This window comes from Equus quagga, chromosome 10, assembly GCF_021613505.1.
Source record: "Equus quagga isolate Etosha38 chromosome 10, UCLA_HA_Equagga_1.0, whole genome shotgun sequence".
NCBI lineage: Eukaryota > Metazoa > Chordata > Mammalia > Perissodactyla > Equidae > Equus > Equus quagga.
Window position 1 is genome coordinate 74,817,428 of NC_060276.1, and position 22,359 is coordinate 74,839,786.

The window sequence follows — 22,359 nt, forward strand, 5'->3', positions numbered from 1 at the left end:
TTCTAATGTATTGTTGTATTCGATTTGCTAGTATTTTGTTGAGGATTTTTGCATCGATGTTCATCAGTGATATTGGCCTGTAATTTTCTTTTTTTGTGTTATCCTTGTCTGGTTTTGGTATCAGGATAATGTTTGCTTCGTAGAAGGAGTTAGGAAGCCTCCCCTCCTCTTCCATTTTCTGGAAGAGTTTGAGAAGGACAGGTATTAGGTCTTCTTTGAATGTTTGGTAGAATTCACCAGGGAAGCCATCTGGTCCTGGGCTTTTATTTTTTGGGAGGTTTTTGATTGCTGTTTCAATCTCCTTACTGGTGATCAGTCTATTCAAATTTTATACATCTTCTTGGTCCAGTTTTGGAAGGTTGTATGTTTCTAAGACTTTGTCAATTTCTTCTAGATTATCCAATTTGTGGGCATGTAGCTTTTCGTAGTATTCTCTTATCTTTTGTATTTCTGAGGTGTCTGTTGTAATCTCTCCTCTTTCATTTCTGATTTTATTTATTTGAGTCTTCTCTCTTTTTTTCTTGGTGAGTCTAGCTAAGGGCTTTTCAATTTTGTTTATCTTTTTGAAGAACCAGCTCTTGGTTTGACTAATTTTTTCTATTGTTTTTTTAGTCTCTATTTCATTTATTTCTGCTCTGATTTTTATTATTTCCTTCTTTCTGCTGATTTTTGGCTTTGTTTGTTGTTCTTTTTCCAGTACTTTTAGGTGCACTTTTAGATTGTCTATTTGGGATTTTTCTTCTTTGCTGAGGTAGGCATGACTTGCTATAAACTTCCCTCGTAGAACTGCTTTTGCTGTATCCCACAGATTTTGGCATATCATGTTTTCATTTTCATTTGTCTCCAGGAACTTTTTTTATTTCTTCTTTGATGTCTTCATTGACCCATTCATTGTTCAGTAGCATTTTGTTCAATCTCCACATTTTTGTGGCTTTTCTGGTTTTCTTACTGTACTTGATTTCCAGTTTCATACCTTTATGGTCAGAAAAGATGCATGGTATTATTTCAAACTTCTTAAATTTATTGAGACTTGTTTTGTGGCCTAATATGTGATCAGTCCTGGAGAATGTTCCATGTGCATTTGAAAAGAATGTGTATTCTGTGGGTTTTGGATGGAATGTTCTGTACATATCTACTAAGTCCATCTGGTCTAATGTGTCCTTTAAGGCAAGTGTTTCCTTCTTGATCTTCTGTTTGGATGATCTATCCATTGGTGTAAGTGGAGTGTTAAAGTCCCCTACTATTATTGTGTTACTGTCTATTTTTCCTCTTATGTCTGTTAATAATTGCTTTATATATTTAGGTGCTCCTATGTTGGGTGTGTAGATATTTACAAGTGTTATATCTTCTTGTTGGATTGTTCCCTTTATCATTATGTAGTGCCCATCTTTGTCTCTTATTACAGTTTTTGATTTAAAGTCTATTTTGTCTGATATAAGTATTGCTACCCCTGCTTTATTTTCTTTGCCATTTGCATGGAATATCTTTTTCCATCCTTTCACTTTCAATTTGTGAGTGTCTCTAGTTCTGAAGTGTGTCTCTTGTATGCAGCATATACAAGTATCTTGTTTTTTTTATCCAGTTGGCCACCGTATGGCACTTGATTGGAGCATTTAGTCCATTGACATTTAAAGTAGCTATTGATAAATATGTATTTATTGCCATTTTCCCACTTTTTCTTCTTTTTGGGTATTTTAGTAGTTCTTCTCAGTTCCTTTCTTTTTCTCTTGCTCTCTTCCCTTGAGGTTTGATGGCTATCTTTAGTAATATGTTTGATTTCTTTTACTTTTTTTCCTGCTTGTTATAGGTTTCTGGTTTGTGGTTACCATGAGGATCCTATTTAATATACTATGCATATAACAGTCTATATTGAGTAGATAGACTCTTTAGCTTGACCTCTTTCTAAAAGCTCTACTTTTTCACTCCCCTCCTCCCACATTATATGTTTTTCACATCATATATAGTCCTTTGTTTAGTGTGTGTCTATCCATTACCCTCTTATCATTGAAATAGGTGATTCTAGTACATTTGTCTTTTAACCTTCATATTATCTTCACAAGTAGTTGATCTGCTGCCTTTACTATACTTTTACCTTACAAGTGATTTTATTGCCTGTTTTTTGTTGTTGTTGTTTTGGGTTTTTTGATAATTTTTTTAATCTCTATTCATGGTCATTGCTTTCCCACTTATATAGGTCCCTTCAGCATTTCTTGAAGAACTGGTTTCTTGGTGATAAACTCTTTTAACTTTTGCTTGTCTGGGAAGCTCTTTATCTCTCCTTCCATTCTGAATGACAGCCTTGATGGATAGAGTATTCTTGGTTGTAGGTTTTTTCCTTTTAGCACTTTAAATATGTCATGCCATTCTCTTCTTGCCTGTAGGGTCTCGACTGGAAAGTCCGCTGACAGGCTGATGGGCTTCCCTTTATATGTCACTTGTGGCCTTTCTCTTGCTGCTTTTAGGATTCTCTCTTTGTCTTTAATTTTAGACATTTTGATTATAATATGTCTTGGTGTGGGCCTCTTTGGGCTTCTCTTGTTTGGAGCTCTCTGTGCTTCCTGAACTTGGATGTCTGTTTCCTTCCTCAGCTTAGGAAAATTTTCCTCTATTATTTCAACAAGTAAATTTTCTGCCCCTTTGTCTCTCTCTTCTCCTTCTGGGACCCCTATATTCCGAATGTTAGCACGCTTGATATTGTCCCAGAGTTCCCTTACACTGTTCTCATTCTGTCTAATTCTTTTTTCTCTTTTCTGTTCTGCTTGGGTGATTTCCTCTAATCTTTCATCTAGCTCGCTGATCCATTCTTCTGCTTCCTCTACTCTGCTATTGAGTCCCTCTAGTGAATTTCTCATTTCGAGTATTGTATTCTTCATTTCTGATAGTTTTTTTAATATCTTCCAGTTCTTTGCTGATGTGCTCACTGTGTTCATCCATTCTTCTCCGCATATCTGTGAGCATCTCCATTATATTTTGTTTGAATTTTTTGTCGAGGAGGTCGCTAGTTTCTGTTTCACTTAGTTCTTTTTCTGGTGTTTTGTAGTGTTCCCTTGCTTGGAAAGTATTCCTTTGCCTCCTCATTATGCCTCTTTCTCTGTGCTATTTTCTTTGTACTAGGTGAGTCGGCTATGTCTCCTGATCTTGCAGAAGTGGCCTTACGTATGAGATGCCTTATGAGGCCCAGCAGTGTGCTTCCCTCTCGTCACCAGACACTAAGAACCAGGAGTGACCCCTTTGTGGGCTATTTGTGTTCTTCTGCTGTGGCAGGGTTGCTCCCACTTCAGGTACCCAGGGAGTCTGATCTTTCCTTCCCTGGCCAGCTGTTTGTAAATCCAGTTTGGAGGGGCCTCAGCACTGTTGGCTACAAAGTCTATCAGAACACTCTTATTGCCATTGTCCTCTTAATTGGGTTGGTACCCAGTGTAGCTGGTTGCTAGGCTCAGGGGCATAAAGTTGTGATAGGCCTAAAGCCAACAAGGCTGTTGTCAGTTCTCTTAGGAGTGCAGCTGAGTAGGGCTAGCCCTTGGCATGGGGGCACTCAATTGTTTCAGGCTTTGGAAGGTGGGGCTGATCTTTTTTATGGCTATTTGTGAATCACAAGTCTTCTGCCACTGATAAGCCTCACCCCCCACTGGACCACATACACTGTCAACACAGTCCTGGTCCATGCACACTTCTCAAACCCCTGGAGCATAACCCAACGCCACACTGCAGAGGCCCCCACCTCTGCCCCAATGCCCCCCACAGTTCACCTGGTCCTCACACAAGCCCTGCCCCACAGAGCCAGACACCCTTGCCTGCCTGTAGAGGATCAAGGCACTCAGTCAATGCAGGCTGAAAAGTAGCCTGAGGGCTTGCGGTTAGGTGGGGCCAGTCCCTAGGGCAGGTTGCCTGCCCTGGCTGAACTGGATTAAATCTATGCTCTAGTGGGTGTGGCAGACCCCTGGGCTAACAGCCCAAGGGATACACCTCAATGGCCCCCACCAGGGTCTGTGTCAGCACGCCTGGACCAGCTCAGAACAATGACCCCCACCAATGTCTCAGTCTCCGGAGAGGACCCTCCTCTCACCAAGATGACCCCAGAGCCCACCAGGTGAGTCTTGTTTCACCAAAGGACAGTCAGCCTTCTCTCTGGTGATTTTAGGTTGCTGCAATGAGTGAGTTTGTGCGTGGGCCCTTTAAGACGCGGATCTTTTCGTCTTTCAGCCAATAGCTTTTCTGGGGGTGTCCTCACTGCAGTTAATAGCCAGCAAAGCCAGACAGTAAGACCCCCATCTCAGTTGGGCTGAGTCCGAAGGATGGTTATAGCCGTATTGCCCCTGCTCCAGACCTCACTCCTCCAGGGAGGGCTGTGTACCTTAGGGTGGTTCCCCCCTGGCCAGCTGAAAAGCTCCTCTGCTCCCAAAGGTGGCTTTTTTCCTCTCTGGCTGGAGTTACTGCCTCTTCTGCTTTCATCAGGACTGTCCCTTGTCGTGGGGGTTCTTTTTATCCAGTTTTCAATTTTCATTCCAGGGTGGTTCTTCCCAAAATTGTTGTAACCTGGTTGTCTTCATGGGAGGAGGCGAGTTCAACGTCTGCTCACACTGCCATCTTGATGAGATCCTAACATTGTGTACGTTTAAGGTGTATAACATAGTGATTTTATATATGTATATATTTCCAAATGATTACCATAATAATGTTAGTTAACACATCCATCACCTCACATAGTTAAAATATTTTCTTGTGTGGTGAGAACTTTTAAAATCAACTTTTTTGTGACTTTCAAATATATAATACAATATTATTAACTATAGTCACAATGTTGTATATTACATCCCTGGAACTTATTCATTTTATAACTGTGTATTTGTACCCTGTGACCATCTTCACCCATTTTCCCCACTCGCCACTCCTGCTCTCTGTTTCTATGAGTTTGTTTTTTGTTTGTTTATTTTCCCTAAAATAATTTTGTAAAACTCATTTCTAGTCACAGCAGGTAAAATTTCTTTCAAAGCCCTTCAGACTAATTCTATTGCAATTTTTGCCACAGCACAACTGCAGGATTTAAAAGGCTAGGTTTCCATGTGGGCTTTCATCTCACTGAAAGAATCTCTGCTGTGTCCTGGAGTACAGCCTTGAGTCACATAAAAGATGGACTTAATTAACACTGAGAATGGTGAACAATCCCATGGAAATGGAAAGGATGGGAGGGGGAGGAGAAAGAAAAGGAATGATTTGTGGGGGGCCCCCTTCAAGAAGTTTTTCTCAAATTTGAATCCTCAGATTTATTCTGTGAGACCCTGTAGTATTTTCTTTTTTCCCATTTAAAATATTGTGGTAAAAAATGCTTAACATAAAATTTATCATTTTGACCATTTTTAAGTGTACATTTCAGAGACATTAAGTACATTCACATTCTGGTGCAACCATCCACCACCATCCATGACCAAGACTTTTTTCATGTTGTAAAACTGAAACTCTGTACCCATTAAACAGTAATTTGCCATTCTCCCCTTCCTCTAGAGAGTCTCTGGCAATCACCATTCTACTTTCTGTGTCTATGAATTTGATTACTCTGGGTACTTTATATAAGTGGAATCATACAGTATTTGCCCTGTTGTGACTGGCTTATTTTACTCAGTGTAATGTCTTCAGGGTTCATCCATACTGTAGCATGGATCAGAATTTTCTACCTTTTAAGGATGAATAATATTCCATTGTGTATATATATATATATGTGTGTGTGTGTATATATGAATATATATATATGACATTTTGTTTATCAGTTTATCTCTTGATGGACACAAGGGTTGCTTTCACTTGTTGTGAAGGATGCTGCTATGGACATGGTTGTACAAATATCTTTTTGAGTCCTTACTTTCACTTCTTTTCTGCATATACCCACAAGTGAAATTGCTGGATCATATGATAATTCTATTTTCATTTTTTTGAGGAACTGCCATACTGTTTTCCATAGTGGCTGCACTATTTTACATTCCTACCTGCAGTGTACAATTTCTCAACATCCTCATCAATGCTTGTTATTTTCTCGTTTTTGTTTGTTTACTAATAGCCATCCAAATTGGAGTGAAGTGATATCTCATTGTTGTTTTGATTTGCATTTACCTAATGATTACTGATATTGAGCCTCTTTTCATGTAATTATTAGCCATTTGTATATTTTCTTTGAAGAAATGTCTATTCAAGTTGTTTTCCCATTTCTTTTTTTTCAACTTGAGATATAATTGACATAGTATATTAGTTTTAGGTGTAAGTTTGACTTTTTTTAAGATTCCACATTTTAGTGAGATGATACAGTATTTGTCTTTCGTTGTCTGACTTAGATCACTTAGCAGAATACTCTCAAAGTCCATTAATGTTGTTTCAATTGTCAGGATTTCCTTCTTTTGTATCACTGAATAATAGTCCATTATATATATATATATATATATATATATTTACCACAATTCTTTATACCTTCATCCACTGATGGGCACTTAGGTTGTTTCTGTACCTTGGCTATTTTAAATAATGCTGCAGTAAACATAGGGGTGTAGATATTTCTTTGAAATAGTGATTTAATTTCTCTCAGATATATACCCAGAAGTGGAATTGCTGGATAACATGATTGTTCTATTTTTAATTTTTTGAGGAACTTCCATACTGTTTTCCATAGTGCCTATACCAATTTACATTCTCCCTAACAGTGTACAAGGATTCTCTTTTTCCCACATCCTTGCCAGCACTTGTTATCTTCTTAATGATAGCCATTGTAACATGTGTGAGGTAATAGCTTATTGTGGTTTTGAATTGCATTTTCCTGATGATTAGTGATGTTGAGCACCTTTTCATGTACCTATTGGCTACTTGTATATCTTCTTTGGAAAAATTTCTATTCAAATCCTCTGCCCATTTTTTAATTGGATCATTTGGCTTTTGCTGTTGAGTTGTGTGAGTTCCTTATGTATTTTGGATATTAACTCCTTATCAGATAGGTGGTTTGCAAATATTTCCTTCATTCTTTAGGTTCCCTTTTCATTTTGTTGATGGTTTCCTTTGCTGTACAGAAGCTTTTTAGTCTGATGTAGTCCCACTTGTCTATTTTAGCTTTTGTTGCCTTTGCTTTTGTTGTCAAAAGGATTCAAGCGTTTTAGGGGCCTTTGGACCTCATGAATCTGTATGTCCATTTCTCTTGCTATATTTGGGAAGTTTCTCCCTTTATCCCTTTAAATATACTTTCTGTCCCTTTCTCTTTCTCTTATCCTTCTGGGATTCCCATAATGTATTTATTGTTTCTTTTTTTTTAAGATTTTGTTTTTCCTTTTTCTCCCCAAAGCCCCCCAGTACCAAGCTGTATATTTTTAGTTGTGGGTCCTCCTAGTTGTGGCACGTGGGACACTGCCTCAGCATGGCCCGATGAACGGTGCCATGTCCGCTCCCAGGATCTGAACCGGCCAAACCCTGGGCCGCCCAAGCGGAGTGTGCGAACTTAACCACTCGGCCACGGGGCCGGCCTCCACATTTATTGTTTCTTTTGGTTGTGTCCCATACGTCCCATGTATTTTCTTCACTCTTTCTCATTCTTTTTTCTTTTTGCTCATCTGACTGGATGATTTCATTTGACTTATCTTTGTATTCATTGATTTTTTTCTTATTCTTAGTCAACTCTGCTGTTGAAGCTCTGTTGAATGCTTCAGTTTAGGTATTGTAGTTTTTAGCCCTATGATTTCTGTTTTTTTTATGATTTCGATTTCTCTTTTGAATTTCTTTTGTTTCATGAATTGTTTTCCTATTTTTGTTTAGTTGTCTGTGCGTTCTTGCTGTTCACTGAATTTTTTAAAAAGGATTATTCTGAACTTTTTGTGAGACAGCTCAGAGATCTTCATTTCTTTAGGGTCAGTTATTGGAGTATTATTAATTTCCTTTGGTGGTGTCATGTTTGCCTGATTCTTAATGATCCTTGATTCCTTTCATTGGCATCTGCACATTTGAGTACACAGTCTCCTCTTCCAGACTTCACATATTTGCTTCAGCACAGGCATTTCTTCACGAGTCAGCACATCTTGGGGTTCTGGATGGGTCAGCTGATAGCATCTTTTGGCAGGTGGGGCTTCCTGCTTGGGTCTCTATTTGGGCAAGGCCACTGCCTGTGCTTTCAGTCTGGAGAGCAGGGGTGGTGCTGCTGGCTTAGCTCCATGGTTGGGTGAGCTTTCTGGCTGAGCTCCATGTTGAAGCATGACCACTGGTTTTTCTCCCCGTTCAGTGGGCATTGCTGGTTGGGCTCCTTGGTCAGGTGGGGACATTAGGTGGGTTCTGAAATCACCTCTGGTTGACCAATGTCACTGACTGTGTTCCCTGTTAGTGTGATTCCACTAGTTGAATTCTTCAGTTGGGCAGGGCTATGGGCTTGGCTCCACAATCAGTCCTGGTTGGTGTAGAGTCTTAGGCTATGATCCCCAACCTGATGGTGCTGCTGGATAGATTCTGTGTTTAGGTGGGGCTGCAGGCAGGGCGCTTTGTTGTTGGACAGGGACTCAGGCTGTGCTCTGCAAGTAGGCTGGGATGCAGACTGTGCCCCAAAGTTAGGCAGGCCATAGGCTGGGCTTGGCGATCAGGTATGCTGCTGGCTGTGCTCCACTGTTTAGCAAGTTTTCTGCCTGGGCTCTTTGATCAAGTGGGGCCAACAACTGTATCCCACAGGTGGAATGGACTAGAGACTGTGTTCTGCAGTTGGGCAGGATCACTGTTAGGGCTCAACTCATCAGGTGGAGCTGCAGGCTATGCTCTAGGATTGGGTGGATTCACTGGCTGGGCTCCCTGCTTGGGCGAGGCTGCAGGCTATGTTCAGCAATTGGGCAAGGCTGTAGGCTGGGCTCTGCTTTAGGGCAGGGCTATAGGATGGGCTCAGTGGCCTGCAGGTACCATAGGGTGGGTTCTGAGGCTGTCCATGGTCACTGTTAAGTCTCCTTGGCTATTCAGGGCCAGAGGCTATACCTCACAATTTGGTGGGTCTGCTGGCTTGGTTCCCTGTGCAAGCATGGCTTTAGGATGGAGTCTACAGCTGCCTCAGTTCTCTGGTTAGGCTTCCTGGTCAGGCAGGACTGGGGGCTATATTTAGCATCAGAGAAGCCTTTGAATTTGGATCCCTACGTAGGTGTGGCTGCAGAAGGAGCCTTGGCCATCTTGGCTTGCTGGGGCTAGTGCCCCAAACCAGGAAGATTTTCCCACTGAGCTCCCTGGCCAGTTAGGGCCACTGGCTCAGCTCTGCAGGTGGGCTGCATGAGCTCCCTGCTTGGGCACTGCTGCAAGTATGGCTGTAGGATGGGCTATGAACCTGCCTCAGTTTTCTAGTTCGACTTAGATGCTTATAATGTTATAGTCAATTAAGCATGTGTATTATCCACTTTGTATTGAGCACCTGGGTCATCTAAATTAGTTATGGTTTCAGTTCACCATCGCCCACATATTTATATGAGATAAGCCTTTGGATTTTGTTGTTGGGTGTTGATGTTGTTGGGTATTGAGGAGAATACACTCATCTTGATAAGTGAGGTTTATGGGAGAGCTAGGCTAGGAGAAAGTTATGATGCTATGTGTAGTAAAATCAGGTTGGTGGAAGCAAGCCAAGCATGTGGATAAATTTGCCATCTTATGTATTTCTGTGGATAAGTCTATATGCAGGTTTGATTTGGTGGACAATTGTATGTTCCCCCTTTTTCAGATTGGTATACATTGGTGTTTGAATTTCTTGCCAGTTGCCAATGGTAGATAAAATCACTGTGTTTCCATGACTGTGGGATAAGCTTCACAGGTACTCTCAGAGTTTTTTTTTTTAAGTTGTTAATTTAGCCACACACCAAATTAGATCCTGAACTATGGGGCATTCACATATGGGATCCTCACAGGTGGCCCACATTATTTCAAAAGTAGACATCAATTGTATTGTACATTTAGCCTATTTTTTTCACTGTTTATCACAACATTGCTGTGTTTCAGTGGGGGACCTCCTGCGCCATTACCTCTGTTCTTGGGGAAACTTCTAGGATAGCCATTTGTATAGCTTTAATAGCCTCATGATGGCCCCTTGGGAGGTAGTAGTGTGACCAAACCAATAAATTTCCTCCCAGGTTAGCTTTTCTACTAGGCTCCTTATTATCATTCCCGTCTTCCATAAGGTGGGGTATGTATGGTTTTTAGGACCCCTCAGAAGGGTAACTTTGGGTGTCAGTTTCCCTCCAGTGTTTCCCAAGTCTTTATTAACAGTGACCATTGTAGGCCCAGCAGATTTTGTAATAACTGTAAGCAATTTAGTTTATCTAGTACCAGTTATTGCCCAGATCCTCACTGAAAAGTAGAAGACTTACAGGTGACTTGATAGATGGGGACCAGCCAATAGTGGAGATAAGGAGTGTGTTGTAGCCAGAATCCAAAATTCCTATCGAATGTTGGACCTTCTTTACCAATATGGGAGGTTGAAGCACTAGGAGCTTGTCCTTTACCAGATTGGAAATAGTTCACCCTTCTGAATTTAAAATGTAGCCTCAAAATTAAACAGATTTGAAGAGATCTTGTACCTTATGCAGGGCATTTGCCCATCCCCTGTCAGTGAGGTGTTTGCTTGAAGTTGCAATGTCCTGTGAGACAGAGTCTTGGTCAGGTCCAGTGAGGATGGTGTCATCAACGTAATGGCATAGCCAAATTTCTAGTGGGATGTGGAGCAGGCATCTAAGTCCTGTCTGCAAAGCACATGTATGATCAGAGGGTTATTTACATATCCTATAGGCAACCAAGAAAAGATATACTTTGACCCTCAAAGTTGAAAGTAAATTGTGGTTGACTCTCCTGAAAAATTTTTAGTGAATAGAACTTGTTAGTCAAGTCTATAATTCCAAACCATTTATCTACGGTGCTTTGAAGGTTAAGGTGAAGATATCTGGTAGTGTTGCTCTAATAAAGGGAACAGCCTTGGGGCTGGCCCCGTGGCTGAGTGGTTAAGTTCGCGCGCTCCGCTGCAGGCGGCCCAGTGTTTCGTTAGTTCGAATCCTGGGCGCGGACATGGCACTGCTCATCAGACCACGCTGAGGCAGCGTCCCACATGCCACAACTAGAAGAACCCACAACGAAGAATACACAACTATGTACTGGGGGGCTTTGGGGAGAAAAAGGAAAAAATAAAATCTTTAAAAAAATAATAATAATAAAATAAAGGGAACAGCCTTGTTCAGCTCTCTATAAATTTATAGTTAGCCTTCACTTATTAGTAGTGGCTTTATAGCACAGGCCATAACAGTGAATTGAAAGATGAGATAATAGGAATTACTATCCCTTCTTTAAGTCAGTCAGCTTTTTCCTTTTTTTGTGAGGAAGATTGGCCCTGAGCTAACATCTGTTGCCAATCTTCCTCTTTTTGCTTGAGGAAGATTATCGCTGAGCTAACATCTGTGCCAATCTTCCTCTACTTTATGTGGGATGCCACCACAGCGTGGCTTGACAAGTGGTGCTAGGTCCGTGCCTGGGGTCCTAACCTGCTAACCCTGGGCCACCAAAGTGGAGTGCACAAACTTAACCACTGTGCTACTGGGCCAGCCCCAACTAAGTCAGCTTTGATAGGCTGTAATCCTTCAGTGCCTTGCCTTAGCCAGCAGTGTGTCATATTTACCACCTGCACTGGTGAGGGAAGGCTAACTGATTTCCACCATGCTGTGCCCACCAATAGTGTGAAAAACCTTAGGCTTGTTCCATGAGGTACTTGCGGACTGAAGAGATCCGTTCCAATAATGGAAAAAGGGATGGTCTTGGTGGGGGTTAGGGGATACAACCAGGATGGAAGCATCTTTTTGTTGAACTGGGCCAAGCTGATCACCTCTTGCTTGGGGTAAGGGGTATGGGGGTCCCTATAAAGCATGAGTGATTCCTTGGATTAGGGAGATTTGGGCAACTGTGTCAAACAGAGCTAGCCAGTGGTGTTTAGTTTTTGGAGCCCAAACTATAGTTAATATGGTAAAAGGATGATTGTCTGCTAGAAGGGGCCAGCTTCTGCAACAGCCCTTTCTGTGACTTCCAGATCCATATGTGAGGGCAGGTGCCTGTCACTGGAGGAGATCAGGGGTAGGCTTCAAAGGGCAGTCTGTCTTTGGAGATGATGCCTACCAAGGATTGTAGTCTACCCCTAGTAAATAATGTAATTGCTTCACCAATTTCCCAGAAATCATCCAATTTGGATCCCCCTTGTCCCTTAGGATCCAATATAACCACTCTTGTTCATCTCACAGTTCATGCTTAATCTGGTACCTGGTTATAGGTGGTTTCTTTGGCCTCGAGAAGAGAGGCATCACTGTTGATAGCAATTTTTATTTAGGCAAGATAGGGTATTGTTTGTAGAATTAACAAGCAATACTTGACTCTGAGTTTATCATTCATGAATTTCTATTAAATATAGGGCAGTTATGACTTCTTGAATTGTTTTAGCATTAACTATCACAGCCCATAATAAGGACTTATACTTATCAGGAGCCCTCTTGAGAAATAACTGGATAAACTCAGGACTCAATTCAGTCACCTCTGGACTTGCCAAGTCATCATACTGCATGCCATACTGCATCCATCTATTGCCTGATAAGCCCACTCCAACATCCCCAGCTGATATTTTCCATTGATAGTCCAGGTCTTTATGAGGCCTAACATAGAATGGGAAGCCCTCCAAGCCATAAAAGTTTACATCAACAAGGAATATGTGGAATGGGGTCCAAAGCCTTCTCTGTGGGTCATTCCCATCTTTCAGACCATTTTTCCATTCTGAACTATGGCGACCAATTGTTTAATTTCAGCCTCTGTTAGGTGAAGCTTGTTCCTCACCAGATTTGTTCTATATAGCCAGGCAGCCCCTTTTATACTTGGTTCCAGGGTTAGATCTTTAAGAAGAGACTGGCTCTCAGGACAAGAGAGAGAACATGTCTCCTCCTCCAACTGAGAACCAGCCCCTCCTTCTTGGCCCTCCCCTTATGCCTTTTCTATCTTTTTTACTTTGCAAGTGGTTACCAGGAAAACAGGATAAATTATTGTCCTCAGTATCATGATGGTATTGTGCGCCTTTCCCTCTAATGGGCACCTGTCCTCTTCCATAGGGTCCTCCCCTCCATCTCATCTCCCCCAGGAGTTTAAGTTTCTACCTAATCTTCAGGCAGTGTCCTGGTGAGAAGTACCCTCTAGCAGGACCCAATACACGCCTGGTCGTTTGGAGCACCTGTTCAGTTATTGCCCCAAGATTTATCTTATCTATGGCTAACAGATACTGGGTGCAGTTTCACAGGGTATCCAAAGCAAGTAGGCTTTAATTGGGTAAAAACTGCTTATTTGGGCTATGATTAAAACAATTGGATGGGTAAAGATTTGAGTTTGGCACTGGTGGGCCTTTCAACTAACAGCTCCAAGCCTGCTATGAAGAACAACACAGGGCCAATATGCACAGGCCACCTTTGGCTCATTTATATAACAGTAATGTAAGATAGTACAGCCACTCTGGAAAAGTTTTTCGGTTATTAAAAACCTAAACATGCAACTACCATATGATCCAACAGTTGCACTCCTGGGCATATATCCCAGAAAAATGAAAACTTTTGTTTGCACAAAAACCTGTACACTGATGTTCATAGCAATTTTATTCATAATAGCCAAAAACTGAAAAAACCCAAATGTCCTTCAGCATGTAAATTGTTCACAATTAAACAAACCATGGAATATTATTCAGCAATAAAGAATGAACTATTGATACATGCAACGCCTTGCAGAGAATTATGCTGAATTTTAAAAGCTAATCTCAAAATGTTACATACTGTGTGCTTCCATTTATATAAATTTCTTGAGAAGAGAAAATTAATGGTTAATGGTTACAAGGGGTTAAGAACAGGGTAGAGGGATAGAGGGAAGGGAGGTAGGTGTGGCTATAAAAGGACAACAGCAGTACTCCTTATAGTGAGAGAATTGTTACTATCTTGACTGTATCAGTATCATTATCCTGGTTGTGATATTGTATAACACTATCTATTGGGGAAACTGGGTAAAGGGTTCATGGGATCACTCCCTATTATTTCTTTTTTTTAATTGTGGTAAAATACACATAACATAAAATTTACCATCTTAACCATTTTATGTGTACAGTGTTAAGTATATTTGCATTGTTGTGCAATCAATCTCCAGAAATTTTTCATTTTACAAACTTGAAACTCTATACCCATTAAACAACTCTCTATTTCCCCTTCACCCCTTCCCCTGACAACCACCATTCTACTTTCTGTCTTTTTTAATTTGACTACTCTAGATAACTCGTCTAAGTAGAACCATAGATTATCTGTCTTTTTGTGTCTGGCTTATTTCACTTAGTATAATGTCCTCATGGTTCACCCATGTGGTAGCATGTGTCAGAATTTCCTTCCTTTTTAAGGCTGAAAAGTATTTCATTGATTGTATATACCACATTTTGTTTATCCATTCCTCTGTCCATGGACACTTGGGCAACTTTCACCTTTTGGCTCTTTTGAATAATGCTGCTATGAACATTGTTGTAAAAGTATATTTTTGAGGCCCTACTTTCAAATTTTTTGGATATATACTGAGAAATGGAATTGATGGATCATATGGTAAGTCTATTTTTAATTTTTTGAAGAACCACCGTAATGGTATCCATAGCGGCTGTACCATTTTACATTCTCACCAATGATGGAAAAGAGTTCGAATTGTTCCACGTTTTTGTCAACACAGGTTATTTTCTGTTTTGTTTTCCAAATAGTTGCCATCCTAATGGGTATGAGGTGATATCTCATTGTGGTTTTAATTTGCATTTCCATAATGATTAGTGATGTTGATCATCTTTTCATGTACTTACTGCCCATTTGTATCTCTTCCTTTGGAAAAATGTCTATTCAAGTCCTTTGCTGATTTTTTAATCAAGTTGTATATTTTGTTGTTTTTGATTTGTATGAGTTCTTTATATATTCTAGATATTAACACCTTACCTGATATATGATTTGCAAATATTCTCTCCTATTCTGTAGGTTGCCTTTTCAGTCTATTGATTGTGTCCTTTGATGTACAAAAGTTTTTAATTTTGATGTAGACTACTTTAAACCAAAGTAGCAAGAGTAGGCATCCGTGTCTTGTTCCTGATTTTAGAGGAAATGCTTTCAGTCTTTTACCATTTATGTATGACCTTTATTGTGTTGAGGTGCTGTCCTTCTATTCCTAGTATGTTGAGTGTTTTTTTTTTTGTTGGTTTGGTTTTTTTTGGTGAGGAAGATTGGCCCTGAGCTAACATCTGTTGCCAATCTTTCTCTTTTTGCTTGAGGAATATTGGCCCTGAACTAACATCTGTGACAATCTTTCTCTATTTTTTTATGTGGGATGCCACCACAGTATGGCTTGATAAGCAGTGTGTAAGTCCATGCCCAGGATCCGAACCCTCACATCCTGGGCCGCCAAAGTGGAGTGCACAGACTTAACCACTATGCCACTGGGCTGGCCTCTTGAGTGTTTTTTATCATGAAAGGTTGTTGAAATTTGTCAAATGCTTTTTCTGATGATCATGTATTTTTTCCCCATCATTCGGTTAATGTGGTATATTACATGGATTGATTTTATATATGTTGAACCATTCTTGCATACTAGGAGTAAATTCTACCTGGTTATGGTGTATAATCCTTTTATTATGCTGTTGAATGCTGTTTGCTAGTACTTTCTTGAAGAATTGGCATCAATATTTATAAGAGACATTGGTCTGTAGTTTTCTTTTCTTGTAATATCTTTTTCTGGCTTTGATATTAGGGTAATACCGGCCTCATAGAATGAGATAGGAAAGGTTTCCTCCTCTTAAATTTTTTGGAAGAGTTTGAAGATGATTAGTGTTAATTCTTCTTTAAATGTGTGTTAGAATTCACCATTGAGCCTACTGGTCCTGGGCTTTTCTTTGTTGGGAGGTTTTTGATTATTCATTCAGTATCCTTACTAGGTATAGTTTGTTCAGATTTTCTATTTCTTCATGATTCAGTCTTGGTAGCTTGTATCTTTTTCAGAATTTATCCATTTCATCTAGGCTATTCATGTTGTTGGCATACAATTGTTCATAGTATCCTCTTATAATTCTTTTTATTTCTAAAAAATTGGTTGTAATGTCCCCTCTTTTATTTTTAATTTTAATTTTTTGAGGTTTCTCTCTCTTTTTTGTTTTAGTTAATCTAGCTAACATTTGTTGATTTTTGTTGATCTTTTCAAAGAATCTTCTTGGTGTCATTGATTTTTTTCCTGTTGTTTTTCTATTCTCTATTTTGTTCAAATCTGCTCTAATCTTTATTATTCTTTTCATCTGCTAGCTGTGGTCATAGTATATTCTGCTTTTTCTACTTCCTTAATGCATAAAGCTAAGTTGTTGATTTGAGATCTTTCTTCTTTTTTAATGTAAGCACTTACATCTAAAAATTTACTTCTAAGCACTGCATTTACTGCATTTTCTAAGTTTTGATATGTAGTGTTTTTGTTTTCAATTGTATCTGAATATTTTCTAATTTCCCTTGTGATTTCTTCTTTGACCCATTGGCTCTTTAAAAATATGTTGTTTACTTTCTACATATTTGTGGATTTTCCAGTTTTTCTTCTGCTATTGATTTCTAATTTCATTCCATTGTCAGTTAAGACCTGTTTTGTGGCCTAACATATAGTCTATCCTGGAGAATCTTCCATGTGAACTTAAAATAAATATGTATTCTTCTGTTTTTAGGTGGAATGTTTTGTTTATATCTGTTAGGTCCAGTTGGGTTATATTTTTGTTCAGCTCCTCTATTTCCTTGTTGATCTTCTGTCTGTTCTATCCATTATTGAAAGTAAGGTATTGAAGTCTCCTGCTATTATTGTAGAGCCATTTCTCACTTCAGTTTTCTTACTCTTTGCTTCATGTATTTTGGAGCTCTGATGTTTGGTGCATGTGTATTTATAATTGTTATGTCTTCCTGGTGAATTGACCATTTCATCATTATATAATGTCCTTCTTGGTCTCTTTAACTGTTTTTGACTAAATGTATTTTTTTAATATTAGTATTGCTGTCTCTGCTCTTTTTTGGTTACTTCTTGGATGAATATTATTTTCAATCCTTCTACTTTCAACCTATGCATCTCCTTAAATCTAAAGTGAGTCTCTTATAGATAGCATATAATTGAATCCTGGGTGTTTTGTTTTCATTCATTGGGCCAATATATGCTTTTTGATTGGGGAGTTTAATTTGCCACTTAAAGTAATTACTGATAAGGAAGGACTTATTGTCATTTGTTTTCTATATGCCTTAGCTAAATGAAGGACAAAAGGTCCTTCATTTCCTTCATTACTACTTTTATTTGTGTTTAGTTGATTTTTTCAATGACATATTGTGATTCTTTTTTCATTTCCTTTTGTGTACACTCTATAGATATTTCCTTTGTGATTACTATGGTGATTACATGAAACATCATAAAGGTATAACAGTCTATTTTAAACTGATAACGTGTTATGGGCTGTATTGTGCCCTCCCAAAAAATTCATGTTAGTTTCTTAACCTCCTGTACCTCAAATGTTACTGTATTTGGATATAGTGCCTTTAAAGAAGTAATTAAGATAAAGGGAGATTCATATAGATGGTCTTTAATCCATTATGACTGGTGTCCTTATGAGAAGAAGTGATCAGGATGCAGAAACACACAGAAAAAAAGACTATATGAAGAAAGAGTGAGAAGATGGCCATCTACAAGCCAAGGAGAGAGGTCTCAGAAGAAATCAACACTGCTGACACCTTGATCTTGGACAATGAGAAAATAAATTTTTGTTGTTTAAGACACCCAGTCTGTGGTACTTTGTTTTGTCAGCCCTAGAAAACTACTACATCTTAACTACAGTCACATACAAAAACTCTACTCCTTTGTACCTCTGACCCCCCAACACTTTACATTATTGATCCCACAGAGTTCATCTTTATATATTGTATACCCATTAACATAGATTGATAGTTATTCTTTATACTTTTGTCTTTTAAACCCTATAAAATAATTGAAAGTAGAGTTAAGAATCAAAACTACAATTGTGCAAGATTTTATATTTGCCTGTGTGTTTACTTTTACCAGAGAACTTTATATTTTTGTATAGCTTTGAGTTACTGTCTAGTGTCCTTTTGTTTCAACTTAAAGGACTCCCTTTAGCATTTCTCGTAGGGCAGATCTAGTGGTAATTAACTCCTTCAACTTTTCTTTATCTTTGAATGTCATAATTTCTTGCTCATTTTTGAAGGACGGTTTTTCTGGATAAGATATTCACAACTGACTGTTTTTCTTTTAGCACTTTAAATATATCATCCCAGTGCATTCTTGCCTGCAAGGTTACTGCTGATAAATCCACTAATAATCCTTTAGTGGCTCTCTTGTATGTAACATCACTTTTCTCTTGCTACTGTCAAGATTCTCTCTTTGTCTTTGACAAACTGTCTTTGGTTGTTTGATTTTAACATGTCGCATTGTGGATCTTTAATTTATCTTACTTAGAAATCATTGAGCTTCTTATATTGTATGTCTGTTCTCAAATTTGTGGAGTTTTTGGCTATTTCTTCATTCCTATCTCTCTTTCTTCTTCAAGGACTCCCAGAATACCTATATTGATTCACTTAGTGGTATGTCATAAGTCCCTTAGGCTCTGCTCACTTTTCTTCTTTATTTTTTTTGTTGTTGCTGTTCCTCATACTCAATAATTTCAAGAGACTTGTCTTCAGGTTTGCTGATTCTTTCTTCTGCCTGATTAAATTTGTGTTAAACCCCTCTAGTAAATTTTTCCATTCATTTTTTGTGTTTTTCAACTCTAGAATTCTTATTTCGTTCTATTCTTAAAAAATCATTTCTATCTTTTTGATGATATTCTCATTTTATTCCTAAATCAGTTTCCCTATTTTGTTTATTTGTCTGTCCATGTTGTCGTCTTTGAGCTTACTGAGCATATTTAAAGTAGTTGTTTTAAATTTTTGTCAAGTAAGCTAGAGACCTGAGTTTTTTTAGGGTCAGTTTCTGGATATTTATCTTGTTTCTTTGAATAGATTATGTTTCCCTGTTTCTTTTTATGCCTTGTCATTTTTTTTCTTGAAATTTTGGCATTTAAAAGCCAGCTACCTCTCCCAGTCTTTGAGGAATTGCTCCATTGCAGGGGAAGGCCTACACTAATTTGCCCAGTTTAAAGGATCAGGGTCAACTCAAACCTTTTCTGAAGATGTGTCTTCCCTAGGCCTGTGCATGTGCTTTTATTCCCATTCCCAATATACTTGGTTGCTTTTAAATATATTAAATTTCCTTAAGAGTCTTAGCCCTGCTTCTTAGAAGGCTTGGAAGTTCTTTTCTATTTATTTGCCCATAATCACTTGCCTCCAGGCACTCAGCACTCGTGGGTCTGCCGACCTCCTGCAGCTCTCACTGCCACTGCTTTGAGTAACCTCCAACTTGATATGCAAACTATGCCACCATTCCAGTCAGTGCTCCAAGTTGGATGAGACAAAAATGAATCCCTCAGGGTGCCTGTAGACAAGCCAGAGCATTTCAAGAAACTTCCATTCTTTTCCTTCTATCCTGAAGGAGGAACTGGGAATTGGGCACCTTCCTCTCAATCGTACCATGCTGTACTGAGGAGGGGGGTGGGGCAAAGATGAGCAAAAGCATTGTGAATATTTCTACCATTTTGGGTATAGCTTTTTCTTGGTTTCTTGGGTATAGCTTTTTCTTCACATAGGCATTCACTTGGTCGCTGCAGCTTCTTAGCTGATTTCTAGAGTTCCCACAAAGCTACTCCAGTCCATCTATGGTTTGTTTAGTGTTTCCAGGGGGAACAAGGGCCTGGAGCTTCCTAGTTTGCCATCTTGATGTCACTCCCTATTATTTGTTAAAACTGCTTGTGAATCTGTAATTATCTCAAAATAAAAAGTTTAATTTAATTTTTAAAAAGAAGCTCAAATATGCTTAAGTCCAAAGTATCTCTTTCAGCAGAGATATTTCTGCTAGGAACTTTGTGTCCAGTCTTTTTAATGTCATCAAAATTACCTTACTTTTGAGATCTGCCCCCCTTTCAGGCTAATATTTTTTTGGCACAAGGAAAACATGAGTAATCTATTCCTCCAGCTAAACTAATGCACTGTTTTTTTCCTTTTGTTTATTCAAGGTTCTGGTGTGGGATGTATAACCGCTTTGACAGAGGGCTGCAGCCCAAGCAGAGTATGTTAGAGAGCCTCCTGGAAATTAAGAAGCAGAGAGCAATGCTGGAGGCGGATGTGCACAAACTGGAAAAGGTGAGGAGAAAAGTCTTAGGAGATCCTCTTGCCCCTTCTGGGTAGGCCCAGCCCATTTGGAGTTGAATTGGTACATGTGAGAAGCTTCCTGGCAGGCTTGTTATACTCTATGGCTTCCAGGTGTCCTGTGTCTACAAAGCTCTAAGGCACAAGTCTTTCTTACTTCCCATAGAAAGTAGTAAATATCACACTCAGCTAGTTAAACAAATAGGTCAGTTCCTTTTTTGATCTGGTTGGAATTATTAGGAGGAAGAAGAGGGGATGACAGGGAAATTATACTGGCAATTGTTATCCATCAAGAGAATAAGAATAATATCTTGGGTGTTGTTGATGCAAAATAACCAATAACTGTTCTATAGATAAGAGAAATAAGGTGAGTTTTACTTGAGCCAGAGTGAGGATTATGACCTGGGATGGCCTTAGAAAGTGTTCTGGAGTTTCAGTACAATCTTGGAGCTTTTTAGAACAACAAACATGCATTAAACACACCCAGGATACACTTTCAAAGTTTTAAAGAGGTATTTAGTTGTTAGCAGGTCAACATGACCCTGATGTTGAGAAATAGACTAATACAGGCATTACCAATAGGGCGTTACCAATAGAGCTTAGGAGGGGAAGTATGCATTCTTATCTTAAGTGCATTCTTTAATAGTTAAAGCAGATGTACAATGTATGTTCAATAGGCCATAAGCCAGGCTTCTTTAGTTCAATTTGAATCAGTTTTGAACCCGAATAGTTACCCCATATACCTCAATACATGAAAATCTCTTGTCAGTGTACTGATAAGAAGGATGAAATTGTTTATATTTCCAATTAGGAAAACCTTATAAAAATTCTCATTTCCTTCCCATGTAGATTTCAAACTTTGTTCATTGACTGGTCATGCTACATGTGATGATTTTGCATTATGATACTAGCAAAACCAAAGTCAGACACTTGTTAACTACATGTTAAACAAGTCAACAAGGATTTCCTTTCAAAATATGGAAAATGCTGAGCTGCTTCTGGAATCTATGGATCCCTAAGGGTGTGTTTGAAGGAGAGGGGAGGGGTACCTCTTATAAAATAATTCTTGGAAAGGGTATGCTGTTTAGGAACTGGGCGTGGACCTACTTTAGGCCAGATAAGGTAAGTAAACAAATGTCCTTTTACTGTGAAAATAAATGTGTTGTGATTATATCAGATCCCAAACTTGTGAATGTCCTCTTGGGAGGCAATAGTCAGTTACTTGGTTCCATTTAAAAGAAAAAAGAAGAAGAAGAAGAAGAGGCAAAACTGAAGGGTGACTTAAAATCAAAGGAAATAAGGGAAACAAGCAGCCCCAGGAGGATCAAGCCCTAAGCAGAACTGAGAAGTAAGGTAACTTTTTCCTAGGGTCTCCTGCCTCTTCCTTTAGTTATTAGCAGCCTTCTCCAGTCCCCCAGAGCAGGTCCCTACTCTAGATCCAGCCTTCTCACTTATTCTTGCCTAATTCTTGAGAGGGAATCAGCTTCATTCTACATAGAATCATATCACTCTCTGATTCTAAAGTAAATGAGTATGTAAGGCTTCATTTTAAAATATGTACATAACAATTATTAAAATTCTTTTCATAATACAGAGAATAAAAACAAAACTGGTCCATAATATTATTACCCAGATAACCCTGCTGATACTTATAAAAAGGCAGTACAAGTGTAAAGTTAGAATATAGAGAATACTAAAATGTACAAAGTGAAAAGTTTAAAGGTTCCCCCAGATACCTACCCATTCAGTTCCTCTCTCCAAGTTCTGTCACTGTTTTTTTTTATATGTGCGATTTCCAGGAAAATAAAAATGATATGCCTATACCCTAAGGCAGGAGCTCTTAACTGGAGTCCATAAACCCATAGTTGTCCACAGATGCCCACTGGGGGATCTGTGAAGCCCCTGAAATTTTACCTTAAAACAGTGTGTGTGCTGTCTCATGTACACACATGTGCATGCATACAGTTTTCTGAGAAGAAGATCCATCATTTTCTTCATATTGTCAAAGGTGTCTATGATCCCCAAAAACTTAAGAATCATTGTTGTA

General features: G+C 39.0%; 1 protein-coding gene across 5 annotated transcripts in view; it reads left to right on the plus strand.

The window, feature by feature from the left end:
- The window catches only part of LOC124245707 (myotubularin-related protein 8), a 187,007-nt gene that overhangs the window by 113,883 nt on the left and 50,765 nt on the right, over window positions 1-22,359 (plus strand). For all 5 annotated transcript variants that reach the window (XM_046673353.1, XM_046673355.1, XM_046673354.1 and 2 more), the window contains one exon: window positions 20,180-20,306. In XM_046673353.1, coding sequence (XP_046529309.1) covers window positions 20,180-20,306 — 127 coding nt within the window. The remainder of the gene's footprint in view (window positions 1-20,179; window positions 20,307-22,359) is intronic.